Raw genomic sequence first — 21,070 nt, 5'->3', positions numbered from 1 at the left:
AGACAATGAGGCAAGTAGCATGTGTGAAGGACTATGACTCAGAGGGCATCAATTCTTTCTTTGTTCCATATCCCCACGACATAATGGAGACACAAGTGGGAGTTGGCAGGGCATGCTAGCCTACCGTGTCCTTTCCTTTCAATATGCTGCCCCTCTTCACAAATGGACACATTAACAGTGGGCTTTTTTGTGCTGAATACAGCAACAAATATGTCCTGGTATATGGCAGCCACTATTTCCACACACTGTGTTTACTACACACAAGCATCTCCTGCCATGAAAGTATTGGCCTTGCAAAATCTCTTAGTTCTGCCAGCCAGCATGGCCTGTATCCTGAACGCTCTACAGGAGGAAATCCATCAAGTGGAGCTGGGAGTAATGAAAGCCTCATCAGCGGGAAGTCTGCACCAGCACAGTCACCATGCAGGCTCTGTGAAAGACAAGATTACATCCGCACCACTCCTTTAGAAATCTGACATAGCTCTGTGGGGTGTTGATCCCTAGCATCCAAATGTCTCTGGGGAGGAAGAGAGAGAGAGAGATGGATGCACAAGGAGAGTTTGACCAGGCTAAAACAGATATTTCCTTGTTAGACACACATACAGATTTCTGTATATGGTTTTCCACTACAGTCTGGGGCTCTGCTGTCCATGTTAGCTGGGAGCATGCGGCTCCCTCAACAAGGCAGGCTTCAGTAGTGTTCGGTAGGGTTTTTATTCTACAGGATCTGAAGGGGAAATCGTGCCCTGCTAAGGTGCAAACCTTTCCCCTCTCGCAGCACTCATTGTTATGGCAAGCACATGCACACCCAGTGGCAAACACACAGCACTCAGGCTCTCTCCTGAGATATAGAGGCAATTGTCATCCCAGGGAGGATGGGCTTGCAGTCCTTTTGCTGGGAAGGCAGACACATGGCCGTGCTCCTGGGCATTGTGCTTGCAGCAGAGAGTGTGCCATGGCTGTCTCTGCACCGGCTGTCGTTTCCAGAGGGTAGCACTCAGCTCTGTCTGTGCAGCCTCAGCAGCAGGCAGGGCGAGATGGGGCCTGGAGATCATTGCTGTGACAGGCCTGCCGATGGAAGACGTATGGGCAATTGGTGTGGGAGAAACCTTGAGCTCTCCAGGTTTGGGCTGTTTGTGCAGAAGAGTGCCAGCCAAGGGGAGACCAGAAACGAGGGGCGGGGTCCCGAGAATGCTATAATTAGAGGAGGTAAGACAAGTACTTTTATTGGGTTGAATTGCAAGAGTGTAGAAACCTCACGGTGCCCTTCCTCTGGCAGAATGGGAAGACGGAAGGCCTTCCATATGATCGTTTAGCAAGCTGAGCCCTTTAATCTTATCAAGTGAATCAGGTCCTCCTTACTGCAAAATTAGAGAGCAACAAAACAAACGAAATAATTTTTATACAGTGACTTCACACTTCCATTTTACATTGTACTGCTGTTTTAATCCATATTTTATTTAAAGTATTTGATATTATTATTAGTATTTATTTATACTTCCCGCCCACTGGCAGGGAAACTGTTTCAAACCGATTGTCATGACTGCTGCTAGTGGATTTGGAAGTTTTATTTTTCCTGAAAGGTGAGATAGGAATGGTTTTTCAAACAAATAAATAAGATACCACCCACTCACAAGGAACACAGTCTAAACCAACAGCCTGAAATGAAATACATTCAGAACTAGCTCAGATACCAGCTCAGAAAAATAGAGTTATAAATGGTAAGGCACAGGTGAAACATATCTCATTTCCTTTCTCAGGTACAGGATCCAAGTGGTGCGAGTTGTTTTTTTGGCCTCTTTTTAAAGTGAATAATTTATAGCATATAAGTGTTTGGCTGTAAACTGGAAACCCCCCAATTAAAATCTTAATTTAGTCATGGTGCTCAGCTGCAGCTGTAAAGCACAGGACCTTCCCATCTTAGTTATAATATAATGATTAGAATTTACACAATGCTTTCCCTGAATGCTCAGTATCACAAGAGACAGGGCCTTTTAAGTGGTAGCATCAATCTTTGGACCCACTGGGACCCCTCTCTTTATGCTTTAAAAGGTATGCAAAAAAACCTCTCTTATTACAAGAACCTTTCAATGTCTGATCACCTGCTACGTTTTGTGGGCTGCTGCTTTTATTTTGTTATGTGATTTTAGCGATGCTATTATTCTAGGTATTGTTCTTGTAACTTCTTGGTTGCATTATTTTTACAGTTTTAAAGCTGGTTTTTTAAACAGAAAATTGGAATATGAATGACACTTAAATAACACTTAACTCTCTGGCTGGTGCTTATAACGACTGGTTGAATGCAAACAGCTTGCTACATGCAATAAATCATTGAACCTTTATTTTAATCTACCCATCATCCTGTCTGAGTGCCCCAATACACTTTTCCCACTTCCCCAAAGCATTCTCTCTCTGGGCTCTCCCTGCTGCCTGCCCTCTAGACCTTACTCTCCTTTCCTACTCCAGTCTCTGCTTGTCTTGTTTGGTATGTTTGCTATTTTATCCTCATAGGACTACAGCTAGGTTTATTTCCCAGAAATGGCCATTTACCTGGTGGGAGTGGCTTGAAAGAACAATATATGAGAAGGCACTTCTGAAGTATTTCTGGTGGAGGGACACAGAATTACACACCCTGATAATGAAAAACTATTGTTGTTGCTGTTGTTGTTGCTTTAAAAAAAGACACAATTGTTAATTCCTAGTGTACACAGGACCATAGTTGTGGGAGCAGGGGCATACACTGGCAATCTTATGTAATTTGCCACCCTGTGTTCCAGGCCCCTTCTTTAATCTGGGGGAAAGTAAGCTTCTAGTCCTTTTTATTTATAGAGATATGCGTATTACAGCTGTATTACACACTGAGATATTGCAGCTGTCTCCAAGCTTAGAGAATGCCAAGAGAAATATGTAGCTCTTCTTTCATCATCATCATCAACCACAACAACAACAGCTTAACCTTAATTTGGCAGTGTGCTGCAAAGAAAACTAAACGAATTTCACCAGGAGCAAAAATGTAAAGGTCAACCTCATTTGTATAGCAAGACCTGTCAAATAATAAGTAAAGCCCAGCCATATCAATATGCATCATCTAGTACTTTACGAGTGATCCACGATTGCTCTGCCTTAAACACCACATCTTGTCCCTGTCAATCAGCATTTTGGAAAGTGGGGATAGTGACGACAGTGTCTTAAAAGAACTCTTTCCCCTGCTAGCACTGCTACTGTTCCTTCTATTTGTGTGTGTATGTGTATGTGTGTGTTTTAATGGTTTAAATAAAAAACAAATTGGTGATAACATGATGCCCTTTAACAGTACCCTAAACTGTCCTTGACCCCGCTGTCATTCAGGCATTTGTCCAGCTGCCTGTCTGACTGACCGTGTACTGCATGTTCAGTGGTGAATACGAAAGCATCTGAAGGAGGGATGTGTGTATACAAATATGTATCCGTTCAAACAGTGCAGCATTCATCTCAAGGCATGCAATAGATACCCAAGAAACTCATCAGAAACCATAAGTGAGATCCAGCCCCCTATCTCCCACAGCAGTATTTAACTGCTGGCAATTAACACTCCTCTGGTCTCCCTGCTAAGTCCTATGAAGCTCAATGCACCTGCTCTGCTCACCTGGTCTACTTAGGTGATGCTACAATAATTATTTTTACTGTCTGGCTATATGGCGCCCGCCCTGTGGAACGCCCTCCCATCAGATGTCAAAGAGATAAAGAATTACCTGACGTTCAGAAGACATCTTAAGACAGCCCTGTTCAGGGAAGTTTTTAATATGTAATGCTGTACTGTTTTTAACACTGATTGGGAGCCGCCCAGAGTGGCTGGGGAAACTCAGCCAGATGGGCGGGGTATAAATAATAAATTATTATTATTAGTAGTAGTAGTAGTAGTAGTAGTAGTAGTAGTAGTAGTAGTATTTTGTCTTATCTTCCTAGCACTGTATTAGGGATCAAAAGCAACAGTTCTGTGGCACTGTAAATGCTTAGCAACTTTATTTTGGAATATGCTTTTAGTGACAAGGTCCTATTTCATGAGATGTGTGGAAGTTTTAGAACTGGAATATAGAATGTCAGGAAAGAATTTACAGGTAAACTTACTGAGAATTATATTTTTGGAGAAATATTCAGTGAAATCCCCTCCTCCAATTCCAGCATTCACAAATAAGGTGAAATGTTTTAATATAATTTTAATATTGTTGATGGAAGCAACGGGTGTGGACTGTGTGGACCTTCTCTCTTATCCTATTGTTTCTTCCAACCACATGGACTAACAGTAGTTCCATTCAGTATTACCTGAGACAAAAGTTCTTGAAATAGCATTTTCTGTGAAATGTTGTCAATTTTATTTTTTGGGTCCCTCTCCCCCTAAACTGTTGGAGAATTCATCTTCCCCCTGTAGAATATTCAGTGAATCCTCCTTCCATTTTTCCCACCTGCAAATATGGTGGATAATTTTGGAATGCATTTTTTGCTCTGTGTTAGAAAGTTTTCCCCTAACAGGTAGGGCTTTGTGTGTGTGTGTGTGTGTGTGTGTGTGAGTGAGTGAGAGAGAGAGAGAGAGAGAGAGAGAGAGAGACACTTCTTGACTTGGAGCCATCTCAAGCATTTCTGACAAGGAAATCACTAGATGCACTATTGCACTAGTCTATTGGTGGTTTATTTTGGTGGTGAAAGTATGTTGGGGATATTCTATATACAGTAGTTCTGTTCCTGCCTTATGTGAGGTGGGGAGGAGAATGGACACCCCAAAAAACAGTGCAAGGTTTTCTCCACACACACCTCCACCTCCTCCACCTTTCCTTTTCTTAATCTTCTCATCCTGCTCTTTTCATTTCTGGAGGAAACAGTTCCAGACTTCTCCATATCCCTTCACAAATGTTGCTCATACCTTGCAAGGAGCAGTGTCATTCAGCTTGAACAAAGTAGTCCAGATGAGGACCATTCTGAACAATTCTGTTCTACTGAGCAGTACAAATGCAGGTTGTGATTGCTGAACTGGATCCCAAGTCTTTCCTCCAGCTTGCGTACTCACTGCAGGGAAATCAGGGGAAACTGAATCTCCTTCCTGAAATGTCATGTCCTTTAAAGGAAAGCATACATTTTAGGCAACAAGCTGCATTTTTTCCTCCATTAGAAAAAATGCTATTCCAACCCCATCTACTACTAGCACTTTTGCATCTGTTTGGAATGTCATGGATATGTTACGGTTATGCTACTGACATATACATCTATTAGCTGGTCTTCTGGACATCACTGATGCCCATTCACGCATGTCTCCTCCCATGCAGGAATGCCCTGCTGCCTTGTGAAAAGTTTTTCTTCTTCTCACTCTTAAATTTTTGTTTTTACTGTTCCCTCCCCTTCACCAGTGCTGCAGCTATGTATGTTGTTATTTTTTTAAGAAAGAAACTAAGAAGGACATTCACAGCAGAATGGTTAATTCCATTCCCCCAGCCCCACCATAAAAAATAACATATGAGGACAAGATATTTCAAGTTAGCATTGCCTAGAATGCATAGGTAAAGGTAAAGGGTCAATAGGTAAAACAGGGGTAAAGGTAAAGGGTCAATAGGTAAAACAGGGGTAGGCAACCTAAGGCCCAATCGCCTTCTCAATCCAGCCCACAGACAGTCCAGAAATCAGCGTGTTTTTACATGAGTAGAATGTGTCCTTTTATTTAAAATGCATCTCTGGGTTATTTGTGGGGCATAGGAATTCATTCATTTCCCCCCCAAAAAATATAGTCTGGCACACCACATGGTCTGAGGGATGGTGGACCGGCCCATGGCTGGAAAAGGTTGCTGACCCCTGAGGTAAAGGGATATAGGTGACACTGTGGTCTAAACCACTGAGCCTCTTGGGCCCGCCAATCAGAAGGTCGGCAGCTCAAATGTGATGGGGTGAGCTCCCGTTGCTCTGTCCCAGCTTCTGCCAACTTAGCAATCTGAAAGCACACCAGTGCAAGTAGGTAAATAGGTACTGGTGTGGCAGGTAGGTAAACGTTTCTGTGCGCTCTGGCTTTTGTCACAGTGATCCATTGTGCCAGAAGTGGTTTAGTCATGCTGGCCACATGACCCGGAAAGCTGACTGCAGACAAAAGGCTGCAGACAAAAACCTTGGCCTGAAAGCAAGATGAGTGCCACACCCCACAGTCACCTTTGACTGGACTTAACTGCCCAGGGGTCTTTTACCTTTACCTAGTGTGCTTAGTTAAATAATCACACAGATCCCTTGTTGGTCATTATGTGGAGATAGCCTGAGCCTTTAATCTTGCCTTCTAAAGAACTTCAAGTGTATGGCATAACCTGAAGCGCTGCAATGTTTGTTCCTATTTCTTTGCCAAATGCTTCTGATTGCCAATCCTGCTAATATGTACCAAGCACCTGCTTCAGCAGTTTCCTGAGATAAAGATCTAATCTTCCGCACTCATACAAACAGTCATTATATATCCTATTAGTTGTTCAGGAGCCATGGGGCTCCATTATTTGTGCTGCAGTGTGAGGTGTGCAAGCTTTAAGCAACTCTTTGGGGATCCTTTGGGAAGAGGTAGAAATCTGCCAACATGTGAGGTAAACAGACTTCTTAAATATGATCTACTGCTATCCCAAAGGAAAGCAGTAGATCATATTCAAGAAGCAGTGGATTGTAACGCTCTAAGAATGCAGGGAAAGGTATTATGAAATAGGCACTGATGTGGGAGCTGATCAGGAATGTGGGCTTGACGCTGAGCAATGGAAACAGTGGGGGCCACTCATGTGTGAAGGCTCCCTACCATGGGCATAGCCAGGATTTTTGTTGGGGGTGCAGAACCTCAGTTTGCTATGTATTTTTATTGAATTTTATTGATTGGGGGGCAGTTGACCCTCCCTGTCGTCGTCCCCCGGCTATGCCAGTGCTCCCTACCACCATCAGGTCTGGAGGCCAAAGGACCCACACCCCCATACCCACTAAAGCTCTTTCACTTTCTGCAAATACCATCTTCAGGGAAAAAAAGTAAGAGATAAAAATCTGTTGTACTGAAAAAAGGCAATTGGGAAAAGTTCATCACCCCAAATACCTGCTTATCAGGGAGGTGGGGATTTCTGGTGGTTTCCATGATAAACTGAAATGTATGCTGCTCCCTCTTCCTTAATTTCCTCTTAGATAACGGGTAAAAAGCCTGCTTGTGTGCAAGCCCTACTCTTTTATTTATCTCAGAGATGGGAGATATGTGAATAAGCAGCCAGTACAAGTTTCTGCATGCAGTGTGTGCATGCTTCTCCATTTATTCAGAAACCACAAGCTCAGTCATAACTTTTACTTTCATGCTTCTTGCCCAGAAGGGTAGAGTTAAAGGCCCTTTGACTGCTCAGCAGTCTCATTACCTGGGTCAACAAACACAGAAAGAGTTTTTAAACCTCAACACGTATGTTCTCACATGCACAAACTGACTGCCAGCAGTGCCAGGGCTCCCCCGGCCCGACACTACTCTTTCTTTGCTGCCCGTGGTAGCCATTTTGTGCTGGCACCCACAGCACTTGTATACAGGGCTGGCCCAAGACATTTTGCCGCTTGAGGAAGAACAGAAAATGGCACCTCTGCCACAGCAGGCTCCTCCTCCGCCAGCCCTCTGCTGCCATGTCCCACCTCAACCTGAGGCAATTGGAGGAGGCTCAGGTAAGCCCCGGAACACCAAAGGTGGAGGAGAGAGAAAAGGAGGCCAGAAAGGAGGAGGTGGCAGCAGCAGCCCTGCATCTTCCCAGGCTGCGCATGGAAAACAAGCCCAGGAGGTGCACTCCTCAGAGGTTTGGATCTGCTGCCCCTCCCAGCTGTCCCCAGCCTGCTGCCGGACCAAGGCTAATGGACAGGTGAGTCTTGCTTGTCTCAATATATGAGTGCTGGCACCTCATTTTTTTAATACCAAAAAAAGCACTGCTTGCTGCCATACCTGGCTGTTGGAACATGTCCCTTAGAAAGCATGTTATCTGTCTAAACAGAGATTAGGTATCTTTCAACGTTGTGTAATACTTCTGCTGTGCTGACAACTGTGTGATTAAAAAGTGGCAAAAAGGTGGATTTTCCTAATTCCCCAACACACTTAAGCTGGGGTTCTAGTCTGTACTAAGCCTTGTGAGTAGAGGTGTAAAGTAGAAGATACTCTGCATAATGTGCAAGAGGCACACGCAGCAATGAACTCAAAACAGCCAAAGGCTAAGCAGGAGTTGGCTACTTTGGAGTTTCCTTCTGAAGTCCATCCCTGGTACAATTGTACAGCTGAGCCTTCAAACAGATTCTGCAACATAAAACAGACGGACAGAAAGCAGTCTTCCTCCTCCCCCAATGTGCTCTTGATGTAAGGAAGAGATATGCTGACAGTGGTGGGGGAGGGAAGAGGCAGAGGTCAGTAGCAGGCGCTCTCTTGGTCAACAGGTTCCCCCCCCCCCCCCGTGACGCGAGGTGGAGCAGCACCAGCGACCTCTCACAGCGATGATTGCTGGAATCCGTTGCATTATTCACTGGCACTTGTGGCGCCTGTCCTATAATGTGGCGCCTGTCCTTCAGTACAATGATGGCATCTGCATTTGCGGTGAGGGGGGCGGGCGAGGAAGCGTCACGAAACACTTCCTACTTGTCTTCTGGGGGACACTGTCACAGCCAGTTGCACCTTGCTGCGGCTTAAGGGGGCGATTGTTGCTGGCAGGTGGGCGCTGAGAGTCAGAGGGAAGTCGACCCTGGGAACTTTTTTTGTTTGGTTTGGATCGATTAGCAGACTCTTTGGCTCAAAGCTGCGATCTTCGTCCTGGGATGGATGGAGGCAGCTTTGCTCCCTGCCCCAAGCCCCCACCCACAGGCCCCAGGGTGGACCGGCAGGGGGCGGCAGCGCGCAAAATCCCTCGCTTCCCTGGCGCAGCAAAGAATCGCTGCCACGTAGCAACACGCAAATCTCGAGCAAAATTTGTGGACCAATTTAACCGGGGGGGGGGGGCGTTTCATACTCTGGGGCTAGGGTAGAGGGGGCGCTGCTCTATCCCTCCTCAAGTGGGCTCTTAACAGCACCTGGGGCAGTTCGTACGTAGAAGGGAGCCCCGCGTTTGTCTGACCAAGGCTGAGCAATGCGATCCCTTTGCTTGCAAGACGCAACAAGCCGGGCGCCCTCGGTCTTGGGCTGGAGAAGAAGATCGCGCACTCTCGTGGGAGCGGGCCCAAGATGATAGGGCAGGGCAGGGAAGACACGATGCTTCTAAGGCACGGCCCTCCGAGGCTGGGGAACCATCGCTGGGATCGTCAGGTAAGAAGGGGCCCAAGGCAACGAGGCTTTCCTAGAGCAACCTGAAGCCTTAACAGGTTTATTGTCGGCTTCGTCCGATGCATGACTGGAATTAGGACCTGAGGCACCTACAGCCGCTGCGCGGGGTCCACCCAAAGCACCTCGGGGGCGCGCGCGTCTTCTCTGGTACGTGCCTGTCCAAGGTGCTGCTCGGCGCGTGGGGGCTTCTCGGGTCTGCTAGCGGGAGCCCTAAGAGGGAGGGACGCTTGCGCGGATGTCTTCCTGGTTGCGCATCTATGTGCCAAGGGCATCGCACATGTTTCCACGAGAAAATGTACGTGCCCCCAGCCGGCTCTCTGCGTCTGTGTGTGTCTGTCTGAGAAAGAGAGAGCGCGCGTTGCGCCGGTGCCCCTTCGGAGTACGCGCGTGGCCACAGCCATCTGTTTTGCTCCGCGCGCTTCTTTTGTGCGTCCGCGCCCCCTGCGGCCCGTGCGCGCGCGCCTCCAAGCCGAAGCATGCCTTCGAGGTATATGTTTTCCCTGTCATGTGGGTGGCGACGATATTTATTGACACTGCGCGCGCGAGGAAGGGGGCCGCCTCTGGGGTCCCGCCGAGCCGCCTCTCTCCGCCGCCGCCGCCGCCAACAGGGCTCTGCGCAGCCCCCTCCCCAGAGCCCCACGGCGCGGCAGGGCGGGAGCGGGTCGGGGAAACAAATCGCCCCAATCAGCGAGCGGGGCGGGATCGGGCGGGGCGGAGCCGGCCAGGGAAGGCGGGACGTGCCCGCCGCTGTTGCTGTTGCTGCTGCTGCCGCCCCCTCGGAATCCTCTCCCAGAACTTTCATTAAAGTCGGCGTCCCCCCCGAGCCCACGACAGAAGAGGGACTGTCGGCTGCCACGCGCGGACACGCTGCTCCCAGGACGCGCAGCAGGCCAGCTCGCAGGGTGCGCGGCGGCGGCGGTGAGGCGAGGCTGAAGGAGTACGGTTCGGGCTGATGCAATTTTCTCAATAAGAGGATCCTCCACCTTGACAGCGCGCCTGAAAAGCCCGGGCGAGGCACCGGCGGGGAGCGGCATGGAGAGGGTAAGGCGCGGGCAGAGAGAAAAGGATCCCGGGGTTGGGTTTGGAGACACGCGCGCCGGTGTGCGCGAGAGGAAAAGAGAAACGAAGGGGCGGGGAAAACGTGGTAGGAGGAAAGCGTGGTGCAGCCGAGGAAGCGCCGGCGAAGGTCCGGAGGCGGCGCAGCTTCCAGTGTGTTCCATCCGCCGCTGTCACCGGAGCCGTCTCGAGGCGAGACCTGTGGCGGGCAGCCCCGGAGGCGGGCTGTCAAAGGGTGTCCCGGACCCCTGAGCTTTACGGAAACCGCCACGCGGGAAGGGAGCGGGTGCGCGCGGCCTGTCTGGACGCCGCGGGTTTCTGGCCTAGGGGAGGTGAAGTTGCCGGGCGCTCCCGGGGGCCGGGGGATCCGCGCGCTGTAATTTTCCACCCCGGCATGTGCGGGGGCGGGGCGCGGAGCAGCTCCCACGTGGCAGCTGATGTAACCCCCGTTTTCTTGCCCCCTCCGCTGCTTTTAAAGGGATCGCGCGCCCTCTCTGGCCAGGTGTTTCGGACTTCTCTGGATTTGTTTTCACCCACGGGGTGTGTGTGTGTGGTGTGTGTGCCAGGGGTGGTGGTGCTTCCTTCAACCGATGCTGTGGTGGGTTCAGTATTGTGACATCAGATAGAAAGTGGAGAATGGTGTGGATTTGGAGTTGAAGGAGTGACTTAATAGCTACATCAGCTTGGGGGTAGTATCAGTGAGAGGTTTTTGCCAGCACTTGTCAATGGTGTGCCACCAGGATTTCTCTGTGTGTGTGTGTGTATGTATGCCACACACACACACACACACACACACACACTATGCCGAAAAAGAACTTACAGTTTTTCACTCAACTTTGGGAGCCTAAACTTGCCTCACGGTATCCTGTGTCCTCTTTCTAGCTTGGCCACATGCCGACTTGTAGAATTACAAATCTGAAAGTTCAGGCAGTAGGAAATCAGTTAATGCAACAATGTACCAGTGGTAGTGTGTGTGGGGGAATCCACACATAATTTACATATTGTTAATTGCAAGAGGTTTGATGGCTGCAGACGACTTTGTTTAAAGTGCTGCTAGCTTGCCATAATAAAGTGCACCCAACTAAAACAAAGAGCCTAAATAATAGATTCAGTCCTGAGGATGGACTGAAAGGCACAAAGCTCACTTCGCACTCAGAAATGGAGGCTGTTCAGTTACAAAGAGAGACTGAACAAACTTACAAAATTACTCCTACTGAATAATCAAAACAGCAAAGACCCTTGTGGCACCTTAAAGAATTACATGTTTATTGTGGGTCAGAGCTCACTTCGTCAAATGCCTGAAGTGAAATATACGTTGACCCTCCCTGAATACAGATGAAAGAAGAAAGCGGGGAATGAATGTATAATTATTTTTTGCTGTGATATTATTTGTTGTTTATGCCGCCACAAAACTAGCATGGCTACCCCCTGGAGTTCTAATTTTTAAAAAAGAATCTGTAACAATGTTTTATTTCTGATTATGAGGAATAATGTTCCGCCAGATCTCCATTTCAGCCCATCAGCAAAACAGTACCAACACTCATGGGCTGGGATGTGCAAGAGTCACTAGATTACATGCCAGATCAATGCTTCATTCTGAGACAGTCTCATCCATCCTTGAGGAGATAAAAGCGCAGGTTGCCCTGTTCCACATAACCATACTTGGGCTCATGCATCAAGTTGTTTGCACCACTGAGCTGTGGACGTTGCCAGTGTGGTTTGGGTGGTCCTCAGTTTCCTAGCATCTGGGTTCAGCCGCTTGAATAGCCAGAGATGTAATCCTAGGGCAGTCTTCATTATTGTGTCGTGCTAGCCCTGAGTAGGTGAATCAGGGCCAAGAGTGGAGATCTGATTACAGTGGTACCTTGGGTTACATACGCTTCAGGTTACATACGCTTCAGGTTACAGACTCCACTAACCCAGAAATAGTGCTTCAGGTTAAGAATTTTGCTTCAGGATGAGAACAGAAATCGGGCTCCGGCGGCATGGCAGCAGCAGGAGGCCCCATTAGCTAAAGTGATGCTTCAGGTTAAGAACAGTTTCAGGTTAAGTACGGACCTCCGGAACAAATTAAGTACTTAACCTGAGGTACCACTGTACTGTTAAAATAACACTTTGGGCTGAGCTAAGGCCAGGATTTTTTTCTTGTATCAAGTGTGATATATTCCCGCCAGGTCTCAGAAGTTCCCTCCCACCAAAGTCGTTGCTGACTCTTCCAAGGCAATTGACTTTCTTGCATGACTTCTGATCCCCTTATAGTTGTGACGTACAGCTGCTGAAGGCTATTCAGTGAACCAAGACATGGTTGGCAGGAGTGCTCCCTCCCCCTGGCGAAATGCAGTGAGTGTGGCGGGGGGGGAGAGCTCCTTGTTCGGTCCCATGGGCAGGGTGGGTCAGTCCACTTGAGAAAGAGTGTGTGGACAAAGTGACAAAGTGGCTCTGAGAGAAAGTGCCATCCCTGGGCACAGCTTCCCTCGTGTCCCCTTTGTGAGATGTCCTGCTATTTTGCAGGGTTTCTTAATTGCACTTCCGTGCTTTTGGCATGGCAGAGCAGAAAAACTTTTCTGCATCCCAATTCAGTAGCTGCTTGTTGGCAGGACAAGGACTGCTCAAGTATGAAAAGGGAGCCATCATTCCGGTGTCTATCTAGAGTGGGGGCAAGTCACTCAAGCTTAGGAACGGGGTAGATTTCCTATCACATAATGCCTTCTGTGTCGCTTCATTCCTGCATCTCCCCACAGAGCATACTCCCCCCCCCCCTTGTCTGATCCCTGACAGCTTGAGGGTGTATCATTCACGTACTTCCTTATATTTAGGACACCGGAGCAGAAAAGGCCTCTGTTCCAGCTGCTCCTCAGGGTCCCTTTGGTTGCACAACGTCTCCTCTGGCCTCAAGAGTGTCCTTTGTTATGCTGCATTTTCACCTTGGGTCTTTGGCTAGTTCCTTGCTGCAAGCATAAGAGTGTGATTATTATGGTGTCCTTCCTTGAAGTGAAATGAACATTTATTTGCAAGTGTGCACTGGGCAGGATCCTGAGGGCAATTTGTTTGCTAGGCTGGTGGTTTAAACACCTTTCTGGTTGTGAGAGCCAGGCTGTGAAGCAGCAGAGAGGATTATCACTCATGCCTCATATTTTATGCTGGGCCTGTTTCCTGGTTATAATGTTGTGGAGACTTCACCTTTTACCTGAAACAGGGCTGCTGAAAACTCACGTGTAGCAGCCATATATCCAATGCATACTCTTGCATTTGTTTATTTTTTAAGAGAGAGATCTGCACAGAGGTTGCCACAATTTGTGGTAGCAAGCATGTAAATCAGATTTGCACCTTTTGCATATCACCATTTCCCTGATTTCCGAAGAGATTTGCAGGGCGCTGTCACGTTTCCTCCTGAACTCAAAATCGTGTGCTTATTTCCCTTCTGGTTTTTGGGACTTGGATGTTCAAGCTTATATTTGCCTTCAGAACTGCCAGAAATTTGCTTTCCACCCACCTCTTTATCAACAAGAGCTAAAATTCGCAGGACGCTGAATTTTCTGGCTGCTTCTAAACTTATGTCTGTACTTCTTATGTTGTATTTCTTCCTTCCTCCTCAGGAAATAATAATAATAATAATAATAATAATAATAATAATAATAATATGCCAACAAATTCAAGCATCAAACAAGGGCTAGCCCAAAACATTTTGCTACTTAAGTTGAAGAACATGAGAGCCTCAGTGCCACATCTATCTAAAATTAACCAGACTGGTGACATGTTAGCATCCTCCACTCTGCCTGGAGGTAGTAGTTTAAGAGGTCTGGTGTGGGCTGCAAACACAGAACTGCTGTCCAACCTTGCTGCTCCCCACAACCTAAATCTGCCACCTGAGGTGAACCCCTCTCTCTGCCTAACAGTATAGCTGGCCTTGTGTCCTGCCACTGCTACCTCTCTCTCCTCTTCTTCACTTGGCAGTTGTTCCCTCCCTGTGTTCTTCAGAAGCTCACTACTTGGAGGCCTAGAGATTGCAGTGCACCATTTTTTTTAATGTTCCTTTTCCCAGCGCACAAGATCACACCCTTACCATTTGCATTCAGCTGGAGTAATGATCATTCCTTCGTTTAATGCTGCCAGTCTCTAATACAAAGTGAAACCCCACCCCACTGCAGCCAGCATGTTATAGTTATATGTTTAACGTACATCACATGCTTTGTTTCAATGCATTGTATTTAAAATGCCGTAAAGGGAAGTTTACCTTAGGCAAGAAGTTTCACTCCAGCAAAAGTGTCAGAGAAGGCTGATATTTTTGAATTGGTTCTTGTTAAAGATTGTCTTGTGTTGGAATACAAACAAATGAACAAGGAAAGTCTCTGCTTTCGATTCATAGAGTCTTTTTCACATTTCATTTACATTTGGTATGAGACACTATTGTCATAGACACTGTGTGTGGTTAGGGGGAAAGAGAGAGATGGGGGGATAGCGATCTTCCATTCTGTTGCATAGTGTTTGCACAAGGTTTTTGTGTCAGCATCATGTGTGTAGGTCCTTTATTTATATATTTATTTGTATTGGCATTGCGAGAGATTAGAGGCTTCAAAGCTTACTTGGTTTCAGTGTGGTTTGTTTGTATCTGTGAGCTGTGGGGGGGCGGTGTTGTTGGGTCAGATTAGCCATAGTAGTTTGTATGCTGTTGGGGCGGGATAGGTCGTTGTCTTGTGCTTTATATGTGATAAAAAAGAGCTACACCGGGGTGAAGGTGTCCTCCTTTGCTTGTCCGCATGCTGCTTTAAGCTTAAGTCACTTACTCTCAGCAGCTAGAAATATTGTAACTAGACACTGGAAGGACCCATAAGAAGTGAACATAGACCACTGGTACAAAAATGTATGGGAAGCCGCCCTATAAGAAGACTGATACTTTTTCATTCAATAAGGTAAACTACCTGGTGATTCATCACAGGAGAGCCGCAGAGCTCTCACAGCAGGAAGTTGGAACTTAAGAAGCCAGCATGTGCTTCTGGGAGATAGCTGGCAGGAGCAGCAGTGGTTGCAAAGAAGCTCTGCAATGATGAACAAGCTTAGGATCTCTCTCTGGGTTCAGAGAGCAAAAAGTTTACTGAACTGCATAAAGGACCGGACCCCATTTCCAATGTATTACTTTTGTTATTTTGCAATGTTTATCTTATTTTAACTAGTGTTTAAGATGGTTCTGCAGTAAAGCTTTGAAACTTAGTCTTGTGGTAGAGAGAATTCATTTCTACACAAGTTCCAGGGCAGGGATTTCACTGACCAGCTCCCAACACAGCACAGTGTAGCAACTAAATGACTAAGCTTTGAACCAGGAAGTCCCTTGTTAAATATCCCCTCTGCCATGGATTTGGTAGAGGATGTTGGACAAGACATATTTTTCTCCAGTCTGCAGTACAGGGCTAATAATACAGAGTACCCTAGATGGCTGTTGTAAGGGCAACTGACAGTGTGTGTAAAGTGCTTTGAAAAATATACAATATTAAGTATGAATATAATCATGTCTCCAAAGAATGGCATATTTTTGGGTGCCAGGCAAAAAACATTTCTCTTCTTTCAGGCCTTTGGCTAATTAAAGCCTTTTAAACAGGGGGTGGGGGTGTTATTGTTTTTGTCATTATGTTATATATTTTTGTGTTTTTATATTGTAAACAATCCTGTGATCTTTGGATGAAGGGTGGTGTGAAATTTAATTAATAAAAATAAAAAAATGAATATATATCCATGAGAAAATAGTTGATGGAAGAAATGGGATGAGAGGCAAGTCTGTGTGCTCATACTCATGACGCATCTGTTCCAGTTCACTGTCTTTAACTATTCAGGAGCTGCCCTTTCAAGTGTCCAGGAACCAAACGTGCCCTGTGGTATTGAGGTTGCCACCTCTGTCCTGGAGAATTGAAAAAAAAAGTCGCTGTGACCACCTCCTGTTTTTCTGTAGTGAATGTGCCAGCTGTTTATTGGTTGTCTCACAATAAGATATCCAGGGCCCAGTTTTGTGTTCACAGTCCTGTTCACAGGAAGTGAAGCACAATTTGTTCAGCTTTATTGCTTGCTGAATACAATTAGCATCCATAGAATGTCAAGCAAAAGGATCTAGCCTTGTCCTGAAGCTGAAATGAAGCGCTGTCCCCCCACCCAACCCCATTTCAACCAAACTAGTGAGTCCGCCATGTTATTTATAAACACCTCTCTCTTTTGCCCTGTTCTACGTTTGCAAAAACCCAAGCTGCTTAATTTGCTTAATTATATTGGTTTTCATAATTTATATTCGATCACGGATCCTGTGGTCCTGATGTTTTTTATTTAGTCGTTAGTGTTCCCAAATTTGGGTTCTGAATTTTAATTCAATAATTTAGAGAGACTGAATGACAGTCTGTGTCTACTTTCTTGTTGCCGAGTTCTGCTTTCAGCGCCAGTTTACCCTGGTACTCAAAGCCAAGTATATTATGGAAGTAAAGAGAAGACCAGGACTCTGGTGTTCATGCTTACATGTGCACATTCCCCTAGCTGGAGACCAGGTGAAGAGAATGAGGTGATGTTTCCTCCCTGGTGACCAGAAATATCTGATGCAGCTAGGTCAGCCCCCTGGGGGGGGGAGGGCACCTGGGGCCCACCATTGGAAGGCACAGGCAGAAGTGGATGCTCAGATAGGTTTGCTAGGAGCTGAGAAGACAGAATTACCAGAACCCTTTCCTTACAGTAGCCACATCCTTGGAGTGGCGGCTAAGTGCAGTGACAGTACATTAAAAATAATTTTTAACACTACCAATTGCTGCGTGCATTTTGGGTGGTTGGTATTCAGTCTCCATGGGGTATTTGACCCCTGGCATTTAACATGAAGCTGGGCCATTTGAGTTGAGGGTTTGAACAAAAGTCAATTCAGGTTTGCTTTCTTCAAGTCACCTTATCTGGAGTTGAATCATCGCAGAAGAGACAAAAATGACTCGGAATTTGCGTCCCCTTTGTGTGAGACAGTAGAGAAGAGCTTGCACACTACATTCAGCTCCTATCTCACTGGCTCAGGCTCAGCCACCAGCAAGGTCCCTCTAAGTACCCACCCTGTCCTCTCCCCATCCACCCTGTTCCCCATGTGCTACAGTTTATAGAGGCAACCTTTCATGCTCTGCCCCCTTCATGACCAACATCCAATTCACTTTTGTCGCTGATGTCTTACAAACTATCTCGGGCGATGCCTTTCCCTGCCACAGACAGACACACAGACACCATGGCTGTCCCTTTTTCGCTGCCTGGCAGTACCACCTGGTCTCTAGCACAATGGCAGAGCTGACCTGGCACGTGACTAGGTGCACCAGGGTGGAAGGCAATTGCCTCCCATCTGTGTCCTCAGTGGCAGCTGTGCCCCTGTGCGTGTTTGGTGCCCTGAAGACTTCCCCTGCCCTGAGCACTGGCTACGCTCTTTGCAGCCACGTGTGTGATTCTTGCAGCTTCTTCCCACTTCAGAGATGGCAATGGGCTGAAGGAACCAGGAATGATGGGGCAGATATAAGTGCCTGTTAACCCAAACTCTGCACCCTCTCCCAGCCCTGCTCTCATTTTACCATCTTTGGGCATATGCTAAATGTAGACTGGGAAACGGCAATGTAATTTTTGCTGTAAAAAGAGATGGTCCTTGCAAATGCACCAGTCTTGGTCACGTGTGCTTGTGTGTGTGTTCCCCTCATTGAGTATTTAGAGCAGGGGTAACTACCCCTGGCCCAGAGGCCTGATCCAGCCACCTTCCCAAACCACCTCCCCCGCCCCTAATTTTGATGGCAGTGGCAAAAAAGTAGTGCTGGTGTGGATGAAGTAAAGTAGACACAGAACTTGAGTGGTTCTGCAGGGAGGGTTCAAGCTCTCTGCTCAGCACCCTGATGGGGTTGCAAATCTCTCATTCTGTGGTCATCAGATCAATCATTTGATGAGCAGAGATGAGCAATAACCCCCTCCTTCCACATTGATCTGCTGGAGAGGGGAGCTCTGTGTATGTGCAAATGTGAGGTGACTGCAATAACTTTAGGCCACACCCACCATTAGTATGTGGCCCCTGCAGGACTGGCCAGGAGTGAATGCGGCCCTTGAACCTCCCCCCCCAAAAAAATGTTTTGTCACCCCTAATTTAGAGGACAGGAGTCTTCTCTTGTTTCATTTTCTCTAACCAAAGCCCGTTTTATTCTCCACAGCTTCCTGTCTCTTTGGTCTAATTTGCGCTTCTGTCTGAGCTCTCTGTGTAGCCTGGGAAGCCTAGCCATCAAGACGGACAGTGGGCAGCTGGGCGCTCACATCACGGCCCCCAACCATGGCAGAAAAATGCAGTGAGGGGTTGCTGGTGAGTTTGCGGGGAATACATCAGGTTTGAGTTGGCATATTCTGCCCCCTTGGAATGCAGGGGAGAGGGATCCATGGGTCTCGGTGGTCTGGGGGGGGGTGATGGTGAGGAATTGTTACTTAATTTGTTTGCTGCTTTTCTGCACAGATGTGCCCAAAGTGATGCACTACATGAGAACGCAGCAAAGCAGCATTAGCGTAAACAGCTCAGTACCAATTCGTTTCAAATCATAATACAGCAATCTCCACAAAGGAGTCTGTTTCATTAATACTGTACTGTTATAACGCAGTACATTCATTTCAGAATAGGCGGTATAAATCATTAAAGCACAGTATCAATTTATATTATTTATCAGTTGCTAAAGCACATTTAAGCCAGAATTAGATACAGTAAAGCTTTCCAGTGTAGCCAGGTTTTCATAAATAATATAGCCCGCAGGCAGTTCCTCAGATGTGTCAAGTGCAGGAAATCGCAGCCCTATATTTTACAGCTATCGGTGTAAAAAGGTGTTATCACAACAAGATGCATCACAACAATCTTAAGCAGAAGGGCAGTGGATGTAGAGTCTGGGAATTCCCCAAACTAAGAAAGGACACTTGGCTGCCCTCAGATATCTATGAAAAGTCATATAACTGTTTATCTCTTTGACATATGATGGGAGGGCATTCCACAGGGCAGGCACAACTACCGAGAAGTCCTCATGCACCTGTCCATTTCCTCTTCCCCCAAATAGCCTGGGAAGTGGAAGGCAGGATGTGCCTTCCGCAGGTGCCTTCTCTTCGCTTCTCTCATAGGTGAAGTGATGCTACTTCCCTTAAAGCCCCCCCCCCCTCCGCAAGTCATCAGACATTACCAAGGAAACATGTAGAGTTCAGCAGGTGGGAAATGTTAGCCCCCATCCACACCGCTGTGTTGTTTGTGTTTTGGATTTCTACATTTACTGAGAGCGAGGCTCCCCGGAGACGCCTGAAATAGCCTGCACCCCAGCCAGGGGGCACCGTGCCAGTTTCAGGCCCGGAACATGTGGGGGAAGGGGAGTTTGGATAGCTGCAACACACAGACACCAAAGTCCCTTGCATTCCATCCATAGAGATTGCAGGTCTTCTCTACTGCAGCATTTCACAGGCACGTCCATGCATTCCTCTACACATTTCCTCTCATGTGCTGCTTTATATTTTTCCTGCATAAAACATCGTTTTGCAAGCACAGAGCACTCAGACCCTGGCATTTGTGCATACAGCACAGCACTGTATGATCTGTGACCCGCACACACTATTTCCTCCCATAGCTTTTTCAATCCACATGTCTGCATGTGTATTGGAATTGTTTTTAGATGTTTTAATTGTGCTATTGCTGCTCTGCTCACTGACCTGCTGGCTCTTTTTGGAGGAATGTCAAGATACACATGTAATAAATAATAATACATCAATGCATGCACAGACATATTTTCATGCACACAAACACACGTGTAAAGGGCTGTGCCCATTGGGTCATCTCCATTCAACTGAATGTGATTCTGCTGATTAGAAACCAAGTCAGGCCAGCCAGCATTAATCAAAATGAAAGGAGATGATAAACGGTTGAACCACCTGCCCAAGTGCGGTTCAGATTGTCTGAACCTAGACAGCAAAGGGTATGTGCGAAAACTACTCAGATTCCCATATTTGCCTGGTTGTGGGACATTTTGGACTGTGCACATACCCTTTGCTGCCCAGGTTCAGCACTTGGTGTTAGAAAGCATCCCAGCAGGCCTGCAAATGTGTGCACATGCTTTCACATGCACAGGAACTAAGAGCACTGCTCCTCTTTTGCTATATTGCAGTGCTCTTTGTGTGAAATGGTATATAATGACTTGCACATCCTTGCCTTCTTCCCTTGACACAACTTTTATACTGTTGCTCAATGCTCTGGCTGCTACTTTTGTTTCTGGAGTCCTTTGTCAATGTTGTTTTGTGCCCTGGGGTGGGGAAAAGAGGATGTGCAGCGGGGAGAGTCCAGCGTAGCTTCGGAGTACGACATATATTCCGAGTCAATCTTTAACCAATTCTGGGAGTCAGTGTTGTCAAATGGGAAAGAGGATGTTTGCAGAGGCTACTAGGACAAGGGAAGGGGTTGGACTAGTAGGTGATCCTTGGGATCTTCCAACTCTATGATGGGAAGGTGAATCAGAAATGCCCCTGCATTTCACCCCACCCAATCACCTGGCGTTGAAGTTTCCTGCTTGCTCTCATGCAGTTCATGTAGTGTCTCTAGGTCACTGGAGCAGGCACTCGGAGCTTTCTGGCCACAGAGAAGAAGCTAATCCCCTCATTGAGCTGCCTAGACATAATTGAAATAGCAGCATAAACCCATCACCCACTAATCGCCTATCCCAAGACAGTAATAGTATC

At 47.0% G+C, this 21,070-nt stretch overlaps 1 protein-coding gene across 3 annotated transcripts in view; it reads left to right on the top strand.

Moving 5' to 3' along the window:
• The first annotated feature begins 8,624 nt into the window (after positions 1 to 8,624).
• The window catches only part of SLC6A9 (solute carrier family 6 member 9), a 54,284-nt gene continuing 41,838 nt past the window's right edge, over positions 8,625 to 21,070 (top strand). The window contains exons 1-2 of one of the 3 annotated variants that reach the window (XM_083742429.1): positions 8,625 to 9,277; positions 18,535 to 18,680. In XM_083742429.1, the coding sequence (XP_083598555.1) occupies positions 18,651 to 18,680 (30 nt within the window). In that variant the 5' untranslated portion in view covers positions 8,625 to 9,277; positions 18,535 to 18,650. Of the gene's footprint in view, positions 9,278 to 10,004; positions 10,348 to 18,534; positions 18,681 to 21,070 lie in introns of those variants that run through there. The other 2 variants (XM_083742428.1, XM_083742430.1) reach the window with 2 other exon arrangements.

Source organism: Podarcis gaigeae (assembly GCF_964106915.1).
Source record: "Podarcis gaigeae genome assembly, chromosome: 6".
Lineage (NCBI taxonomy): Eukaryota > Metazoa > Chordata > Lepidosauria > Squamata > Lacertidae > Podarcis > Podarcis gaigeae.
Note: the sequence above shows the minus strand (reverse complement) of the source record. Positions and strands in the feature narration are given on the sequence as shown.